We start from the raw sequence: 10,000 nt of genomic DNA, 5'->3' as shown, positions 1-10,000 counted from the left end.
CTCCTCTCTCTATCTGGTAGGCAGAAAGGCAACAAGACGTCTGTCACTCTCAGGTCCCATTTTTACGACATAGCCAAGAGGAATATCTCTCTCTCTCTCTCTCTCTCTCTCTCTCTCTCTCTCTCTCTCTCTCTCTCTCTCTCTTCTCTCTCTCTCTCTCTCTCTCTCTCTCTCTCTCTCTCTCTCTCTTCTCTCTCCTCTCTCTCTCTCTCTCTCTCTCTCTCTCTCTCTCTCTCTCTCTCTCTCTCTCTCTCTCTCTCTCTCTCTCTCTCTCTCTCTCTCTCTCTCTCTCTCTCTCTCTCTCTCTCTCTCTCTCGTAGCATTTTTATTCACGCTAGACAAAGTTAATATCGCTATGATGATACGGATGATAACCTCAATAATGATAAAGGTGATGGCAATAGTATTTCAATTTTAATGTTGATAATAATAAATGATGGCGAGATTCTAGCGATGTATATATCATTGTAACAAGAATTCACATATAATAACGTAAAGGCAACAGCATTATATAACATAAATAATCTTATATATGTATATACATACATACATACATACATATATATATATATATATATATATATATATATATATATATATATATATATATATATATAATATATATATATATATATATAATTTGGTGGATTTTCTTTCCGTTTGTAGCCTTTGTTTACCTCCAAGTGCTGCCATCTGTTGGTGGACGAGAGAAGCAACCATGTCGGCCGTGGGAAGGAAAACACGTAATGTTATTTTCTTTGTTTTTTGCCTAACTTTAGTGCCTGTGGAATATATTTGTAGAGGTCGGATTGTTTGTTAATGACAGGACAGTAGTTTGGATAAGGTTGTGATTTCGAGAGACGAGGAAATAAGGTTGAATGTTGTACTAAGCCGGTTGCATCTGCTATTCCTATGTTTTGTTCCATTTCGTGTATCATTTTTGTGTAAATATGGCTTAAAGAAGATAGTAGATGCACTATTTTATTGCATGGTCTACTCTTTATTTACTGTAGTATTACATATATATATATATTTTTTTTAATAATAATGTTACTAAAGCAATTTTCGTGGTTTTCTGCGAAGAAGAAATTGGGATTTTGTTCGACTCTTTAGCGAATAACGCCGTGTTACGAAATACTTTATAAGTGGTATGATGGATTCCTCTCAACCTCTACTATTCATATGTAGTGGAAATAATGCGCGATTCCACCTCCTGACCCCACAATCTGGGTTCCGATAGTAGGGGAGGGCATGAAGTATATCAGGAAAATTATGGGGTATAATATGAATTCTGGTCATATTTCAAGTACAAAATTGGTAAATCTGGATAAAGACGCAACCAAACCTCTAGGCACGACACGATATTTTTTATGGTAGTTTTCGTTCTGTTTTGTACAGTTTTGCTACTAATTTCCATCGGAAACCTTTCGTTGCTGAGTTACACCCCCCCCCTCCCTACCCACACACACGCCACCGTCGGTACGGAGGTAAACGATTTCTGGCGCGAAATTTAAAGGTTTTTCTTTTGCATAATCAAAACCCAACCCATAAACCTAACCTAACCTAGTTTTTAGGTTTGCCCTGAGTGGCCGGTAAATTTTCAAGACGGATGTTAACCACTGATCACGGAACTCACCGACTTTGGGTCTGCCCTAGCCAAGGGGGGGCTTTGCCCCCCCTTGGACCCCCCCTTTTCTCAAGCCACTTCGTGGCAACAGACTATCCTCTTCGAATGTTACCACTTCTTACCTTAATTGGAGGCGTGTGAGGGGCCGGGTTGTGGCTCGTCAGGGTCAGATTCTTCCGAGTCGGAGTCTGGTAGCGGTAGTATCGGTAGAAATAATTGTTCCTGACGAAGATATACCTCGACAGATATTGAGGGTAATATTCGGGCCGATTGCCAGGCCGCTTCGTCCACTCCTTGACGTCACGCCAGAGTCTTTCGATGTTCTGAGTGTGGATGTCCCGATCCCCGGGATCCACGAACTCCACGGAGTGGTTAATTACCCGATGGGTATATCCCTCTTTGTCTAGGCCAAGGTACGCTCCCCAGCCGTCACTGCAGATGACGGAGCCGGGGAGAATATATTTCTTAATAAGGGGAACCAACGTCTCCTTGCTCCTGTTCGGAGTGAGAGGAGGAACGAGGGGAATGAGGAAGCTCTTCTTTTCCTCCCTCTCTATGCCCCCAAACACCCAAATGTTGCTCAGTTGGCGTCCTTTACCGTACTTGCTTTTCCCAAAGCAAGATTCGTCAATTTCTACGACGACACCTTCGCCTCCGATTGGCTCCTGGTTTGCTAGCCAGTTTTCTGTTACTTCTGAACAGAAGCTTCGTCAATCAACACTTGTCTTCTGGGCCCAGCCAAGATTCTCAAAAATCCCGTGGTGGTCCCAGTGCTTCTGCAGCCAGTGATTGATGAAGCACACTACCTCCCACGGTTGCAGGTGAACTCCTTGGAGGAAGGTGCCCTTATAGTCACTTACGGTGAAGCTGCACTGCTTTCTTTTCTTGGTCTTGGGTATTTTCCTCCAACGGCCACAATACCACCTTGACTTCTCTGAACGGAAGGTACAGGGTAGTTCACAGTTTTTGCACTCCACTTCCGTTGGCAGAACACCGTGGTCACGTAATAGTTTAAGAGACGCAGCGTTATCTTTGTAAAAGAGCTTGATAAACTCCCACGGAGTATACCTACATCTTCCACACAAAGTAGCCATCTCGAAACTGATTTTGAAATTGAAGCAAGGACCCAGACTCTATGTTCAATTGTCTGTGATTGGTCGATCATTTTGTCGGTTAGACCTATTGTTTCCCTATTGGTGCTATTGTTATCACGTGACAGTATTGCTGTCTGTCGATACTTTTTTGTATTCCCACGGGTGACAAGACCGTGTTCATAACAAATGTTCATTAAGCGATCATTTTCTCCTCAAGCATCCCTAATAAAGTTGTATAAAGACCAGGAGCACCCCTCACACTGTGCCATGATTACCACAACTGAGGGAGCCTGTGCCGGCGGGTAGAGAGATGCCGCGGCACGCAGGAAGTGGTGGAATCAGGTGTTCAGGTCGACGAAGTGCATTAGGAACATGCACCTTGACAAGTAGCCAATAGAATGTTTTTTCCTGCAGCCGAATAATGGCACCTTCCTTTTCGCCTCCCTCCACTGCCTCTCGATGGTATTGGTGTGGATGAGAGTGTTGGGATCTACAAAGTTGTGAGTGTAATTGACGGTCAGGTGTCTGTATCCCTCGTGAGAGAGACAGAGACAATAAGCCTTCCAGCAATGGAGATGATGATCGACCCAGGGGCGATCCGTTCCTTTATTACTGCAAGGAGAGTCTCACTGGTCCAATCCTCTACCGGGACGATGAAAAGATCTTGTGTCTCGCTTCAGATCCCGCCGAAGACCGACTGGCTGTCAATCACTCTTCCGATGTATTTGTTGCGCCTGAACTTGCTCTCGTCTATTTCAACAATTTTTCCAGGGCCCCGATGACACCCTGCTGGTCAAGGGCCCAATGAACCATTACCTCTCAGCAGAAACTGGACCAGTCGGTAATGGTCACGAGGCCCAGTCTCAGCTCATGCTGCATGAGCCGAACTGTGAAACGCTCCCGGACGAAGTAGTTCGCAAAGACCAACAAGCTTTCAACATCAAGATTTACCCTCTCAAAAAAGGAGACCTTGAACACTGAAGCAGTCCAACCTCACTGCTTTTTTTTTTTTTTTTTTTTTTTTGTCTCCTTCCCCCACGGTCTTGTCACATCGGAACTGCTTCCGCTTCGGGTCATACCATGCGGCCTGACCACACCGGCCGCAGTTCTTTTCACGATGGACAAGATCGTGTTCATAACAAATATTCATGATGCGATCGTTTTCCCCACATATGTCTCGAATGAAGTTGTATAATGACCAGGAGCACCCCTCACACTGTGCCATGATTACCGCAACTGAGACTTTAATGCTATGTGAAGCCGGCACTTGCAGTACTGTGTATGAGTGTAATTACTTTTCCCAAAGCAAGATTTGTCTTTTTCAATGACACCTTCCCCACCAATCGCCTCCTGGTTTGCCAACCAGTTTTCTGTTACTTTCGAGCAGAAGCTTTGCCAGTCAACACTGGTCTTCATGGCCCAGCCAAGATTTTCAAAAATCCTGTGGTGGTCCCAGTGCTTTTGCAGCCAGTAATTGATGAACACCACTACCCCCCATGGTTGTAGATGAACTCCTTGGAGGAAGGTGCCCTTGTAGTAACACTTTCCTTTTCTTGGCTTTTTCTGGTTTTATCCAATGGCTACAATACCACCTTGCCTTCTCTGGATGAAAAGTATAGGGTGAATTGCAGTTTTTACACTGTACTTCTGATGGCAGTAAGCCATGGTCCTGTAACAGTTTCAGTGTTATCTTTATAAAATTACTAATATAACTCCCATGATGTGTATCGTCACCCTGCACACAATGTAGGCATCTCGGAACTGATTTTGAAATTCAAGCAAGGACCCATACTCTTCCTTCAATTGTCTGCAGTTTGTCGATAAGTTTGTCGGTTAGATCTATTGTTTCCCTATTGGTGCTGTTATTATCACATGACAGTATTGCCTACTATCGACATTTTTTTTATATTTCTGTGGGCGAGGTTGGCGCATGTGCAGAGCCAATATTTTTCAGTCAGTTTTGTCAGTGCAGTGGATTCATCTCTCCCTTTACTCATTTTTTAATAAAGATAAAAAAGAGTTTGAAACATATACATGCATTTGCATGTAAACAAACTGAACTATTTACATTTGAGGATTGCCACATCAATATTTCACCTTATTGTGGTAATCCTCAAAACACCCGAAGACACACAAAGGAACTTTACAAATATGGCACTGGGCTTTGGTCATTTTCTGTTTGCCATGTGTATAACACACATGACAGTGTTTGTACTTCTTTCCTTCAATCTCTCTGATAATATGAGGATTTATCCCTTGAAGTCGTAGAGTTGCATTGGCTACTGCTGGACGTTCTCAGCCACTGTACTGTGGTGCTTGTGGTAAATATTCATGCAGGAGGCCTCTCACCACCACCTGTCTGAATATTAGCTGCTGTCCAATGTTGCCACGTACCTTCTTGAACAGGAGGAAGGCATTCACCATAGCCATATCAAAAAGGTACATAAACACCTTTTTGTACCATTTGAGGCTACTTCTCATGGCTGAACCCAGGAGTTCCTGGTCGATGCTACTGTTGTGAACAGTAACAAAGTCAAAATCGTCATCAGAGGATTGGATAGATGGTGAATCCGAGTCCTCTGATTGACTCTGTCTGGAAAGAGGAACATAAATATCAATGACATCTTTAATTATATATTAAAAGCATCATGTAACATTTATGCAATTTACTGATAAAATACAATTGTTGATTTATAATAAAAAGCTTATTACTTGATGTAAATACACAGACACTTACTGAAAAAATTTGTATATGAATAATTGTAAATACCTTCGTAAACAGTGTTCCATGGATTGTTGCAGTCACTAGCAGCATCACCTATTGCGCAGTCTGCCGAGGCTTCTTCTGTTAAATATGTCTATATTAATATGCATAAATTAAGTATAATTAAGTATTTCTAAGTCTAATGAGCTAGAATGGTTGTTTAACCCTATGACGACGGTGCGTCACACTTGTGTGACACAGCTAGATTCCCAGTGCCGGGGCATCATGCCAGTGTGACGATTCCAATGCAATATTGCAATCGCCCGGCATAGGGGATTTTGCCAAGCGCGTGCCCTGTCGGGAAAGGGTTAATTTGCTTTGGTGATAATTATGTCAACACACTGATACATCACAATGCATAATATTTAAATAACTCACCTCCTATATTTTGATCTGGGATGGCATCTTTATACAGTCTCATTCCTTGGTGATTTTTCTTCGTAAAATGAAGACTGCTGATCCTGTATGTCTCATTTGGTTGTGCTAGACTTATATTGTTCATGTATTTGGCATCTGGATGCCCTTGCAGACTTGGAACCAATTTGGAACACCTACGAATATTGATTTAAAAAAATAACAATGCTGACAATGGCTTTAGCAGATTGCATATTTCTATATTTGATTTCTCTGTATAACATTATTTTCATATTTGCATTTGTGAACTAAATATGATCTTGCCTATCTTCATCTATGGGAAAGCGATGATTTCCACACTTTTTCCTGCAACACAGAGAGCAAGGGTGCGAGTCACTCATGTTTAATGTATCAAATTCCACAGTTTAAAGTTGTAAACAGACAACCGACACAAGAATCTGTCACAAAGAGCTGGCGCCATCTATTGAGACAATGTTTGGGACGCATATAAACATCACAAGATTTTCTCTCGTGTCCTTTATCTTTCCTATATATAGTCTTTGCCTTTGCTCAATCTGACTGAACTTCTATTGACTTGAAAGGGCCATCACTAAACATTGAGTATACATTCCTTAGGGACTTTTATATAGTACTTCTGATTTGTGGTGACTTACCTAGACGCTTAATCTCTTACACTCACACACTCGCATGGGCTGCTTCTCAGCTCTCCTAAACATTTTTGGTGGGGATGCAGCAGCAAGGCCTCTCCCCACTACAACCCTCAACTTCTCTGCTGCCTTCACCTGAGACAGCTGGGAATTGGCTCTGTAATCTCTACAAAGCAGCACTTTGTAGGGACAGCATTATTTGCTGTCAATTGATATGCTAGGGCAAAGCTATACAGAAGACATAGTAGTGCATGTATATCACTCTAGAAAGACCTTGCAATTTATCTATTACAGGCAAAGTCCTTGTGTTTACGTAATATATCTGATAAATGCCGTCCTCTATAAAGGATGTTGCAATACTGTACAATGTTTTACATTCAATCATTTCACGAAACTCTTCAAGTAGAGGACATATCATTACATAGTGGTCAAGGGTGTGTGAATAGGGTTGACTGCACAATTTACATTCAGTTCCCTCAGCATTGTAGTGACTGCCATAACCTTGCAGTCACTACATCAAGCTGTCTCGTAACTCTGTTTGTACTGCAGTAGATATGCTTTGTCTTGGACATTGTGTTATGGTGAATGATTGATCTACTTGTGTCTTGCTCAACATTTCTCTCGGCTTCAGCCAGAGTGGAGAGCTTTTTCTTTATGATCTTACATACATGCTCAGTCGTTACACCAATGTCATACTCAATAGTATGCCTATGACTGCATGATCTAGATAGAGCATCAGCCATATCGTGTAGATTTATGTGTGATGGTACCCACAGTATTTTAGCTGTTACATGGATCAGAAACAATCTGTTTAACCTATGTCTGGCTGTTGACACGAGTCCCGTGTTATCATTTCTGTATGAGTTTATAGCAAGGAGTGACGAGAGGGAGTCTGTTATGATGAGAGTATTATCCCGCGTACAATCAGCTATCTTAAGAGCAACAAGTAAAGCAAACAGTTTTGCCTGCAGGATGGACACCCATTTGTTGAGTCTGAATCCAACATCGTTAATCCTTCCAGTGGCATCGCATACAATTGCAGCGCATACGGCTGAACCTGTGGCTGAAGTTACCAACCCATCAGTGAAAATAAGTTGTTTTATCTCATATTCTTGCTTAATCTCAAGAATTTGCCTCAAAATGTCCTTTCTTACTTTAGCTTTCAGTTGTGCATTATTTTCAATTTGCTTTTTCGAAGGGACACTTTGATGATGTCAAAGTGTTTTATCTCCCATGGCGGAACAGAATGTTTTTGAGGGATGCCTTTGCAGAACTGTCATATTATGGCCTCGAAGCTCTGAGCTTGTTTTTTTTTTTACCCAAGCAGATCTGTGGTGCACTGTGGAAAGGCAATTCAGCAGGGATTCTTTGGCTGAGAAGCTAAATTGGTGTTGTAAATGGCATAAAAGAAAAAGAGAAAGAAAAGTCACAGTTAACGCTAAAAAAAAAAAAAAAAAAAAAAAAAATATTTTGAATCCAAAGTATAAACCTCTGTTTTACATTCTTTCTTGCGGAAATGTTTGATCTTCCTTTTCTTCCTTGCAAACAAACCGTAACATTACATATCTCATACGGCTTCTCTTCTTTCAGTATCGCAGCTGTACCGCCAGGCTTGGGCAGAAATTCCCGAGGTCATGACATCCTCTGTCATGCTGCTTATCGGTGAGTCTGGCCTCAAGATTGTTGTCACGGCAGATGATTCTCAACAATAAATCAACCTGCCTTAAAAGCTACATTAGAATAAGATCATCATAGAGAAACCTTCAACTTTCTTTCAAATGAATCCTCTAGTTATGATGATATTGCTGTTCACATGTTCATAAAAGAAGCTATGATGATAATAGTTTTACCAGCATTTCATTGTTTATCTTTTTTTTGCAGGTACTGGATTTCTGACCGGCTCAGTAATGCTTTACAACAGCAAAAAAGCCGATAATAAGAGATACCGTTATGTATACACTGGTGAGTAAAACTGTTTTGTATTCCAACGTAATTTCCATTGTTTTTTAGGTTTGTAAAGTCATTTTCAAAATTAAGTAAAATATGAATTTGTATGGTCCTTTAAATTGGTAGATAATGATAAAAACTTTCATGGTAAGGGTCTCATTTAATGAAAATACACACAAACATATTTCTTAGCTGTCTATCTTAGAATTACATTGTACATCTGTAATATATGCTCCTTCCACCCATTTTTCTGTTCTTAACTTGTAGAATTCTTTTTTAAACATTCAAATTTAATTACGGATTTGATGTTTCCTTCCAGTGTATCGTCCCGATGATCCACGTGTTTCATCCATCAAGGAGTGAGGGTAGCCCAGCTTCCCGATGAACCATTTGTATAGTTATATATTTAAATCATGTACACTATTTACTATTCTTTGTAAAATGTAAAAAGTCTTTGGAAGTAAAGAGATATACGAGGAAGTGTGTTTTGAGATTTTGTCCTGCACAACCAAGTTTACTGTATTCATAATAGTACTTGAAAGACCATATAAATGAAATAATATAAAATAATATATGATCATAGTTTTGCAATGGTTCAAAGCATTTTATCCCTTAAATCTGATGTAAAAGTGTAGAAAACAGTCTGTTAAATGTAGTCTATTTCATTCCACACAAAAATAAGTTGTACTTTTTGGAATCTGCAGGACAAAGTTTTGTGGAATATTGCTACATTTTGTTCAAATCTTCATCTGAACATAATGCATGGCCTTTAGGGGATTAAGCCCATTAACTATAAGGCCTTCAAAAAATAAATCTCAGGATTCACTATAGATTAAGGGTAAGTCACCGGTTAAATGTCTATAAACAAGAAATTTTCCTAGACCAACAGCCACAACAAGCAGTTACTGATCTGTTGTACTGGTGACTCTGGCTAGAAGCTATGATTTTGAAAGGCTTATTGGATCTAAGGGGATAATAATGTGCTGAAGAATATTGGAAACATAAGTAAGTGCACTATGGAAATGTCTAAAAGAAAATTAGAGTTGAATTGTTGAATTCAGTACTGGATGAAATATCAATAAGTAGTAGTGAAAGAATGAGAGATGAAACAAAGTGAAGTACAGGTAATTAAATGAATATTGCACTCAAACATGCTTGGAAATTCTTATTTTAAATATACTTGCTTAAAAATATAATAAAAAAAATTCATGCTCTGACTCTACATTATTTATTTTACTATCAAACAATTACACTAATTTCCAAGTTCTTTTAGTGTTTAATATATTTTCCTTTTAAAGAAATAATCTTATACCCTATTTATCAGATTAGCATTGATCCTTTTCTCTTTTTTTCCATGAATTATTTATCCTGCCGTCTTTTACCTCATACATAACTCTGTATGTGTTAATTTCAATGCTTGTAGTCATTGGGTCGTTCTCTCTTGAACAGAGAAAAGAGGAGTTTTGGCATGTGGTACTTCTTTGATATCTCAAAAGAATCAAGGAGATTTACTACTATGAATTTGCAATCATATATAGCCTAATAG

At 39.9% G+C, this 10,000-nt stretch overlaps 1 protein-coding gene, 1 long non-coding RNA gene and 1 pseudogene across 2 annotated transcripts in view; 1 reads left to right on the top strand and 2 right to left on the bottom strand.

Annotated features, from left to right (window-relative positions):
- Window positions 1-10,000, bottom strand: part of LOC147467615 (uncharacterized) — a 90,814-nt gene that overhangs the window by 36,960 nt on the left and 43,854 nt on the right. The window lies entirely within an intron of this gene.
- Window positions 671-8,934, top strand: LOC147467617 (NADH dehydrogenase [ubiquinone] 1 alpha subcomplex subunit 3-like). Its single transcript, XM_086531167.1, has 4 exons — window positions 671-743; window positions 8,098-8,169; window positions 8,389-8,469; window positions 8,774-8,934. The coding sequence occupies exons 1-4, from the start codon at window positions 719-721 to the stop codon at window positions 8,815-8,817; spliced, it is 222 nt and encodes a 73-aa protein (XP_086387293.1). The 5' UTR covers window positions 671-718; the 3' UTR covers window positions 8,818-8,934.
- Window positions 1,271-2,721, bottom strand: LOC147467618 (uncharacterized; annotated as a pseudogene).

This window comes from Penaeus japonicus, unplaced genomic scaffold (genome assembly GCF_977035675.1).
Source record: "Penaeus japonicus unplaced genomic scaffold, GWHDUDI00000001_assembly GWHDUDI00000035, whole genome shotgun sequence".
Classification (NCBI taxonomy): Eukaryota; Metazoa; Arthropoda; class Malacostraca; order Decapoda; family Penaeidae; genus Penaeus; species Penaeus japonicus.
The sequence above is the reverse complement of the archived record's forward strand: the minus strand, read 5'-3'. Positions and strand labels throughout refer to the sequence as shown.

Coding starts and splice junctions, on each gene's coding strand:
- LOC147467617 (XM_086531167.1), top strand. CDS start 719: ATGTCGGCCGTGGGAAGGAAAACAC. Junction 744..8,097: donor GGCCGTGGGAAGGAAAACAC/GTAATGTTATTT, acceptor CTCTTCTTTCAG/TATCGCAGCTGTACCGCCAG. Junction 8,470..8,773: donor ATACCGTTATGTATACACTG/GTGAGTAAAACT, acceptor GTTTCCTTCCAG/TGTATCGTCCCGATGATCCA.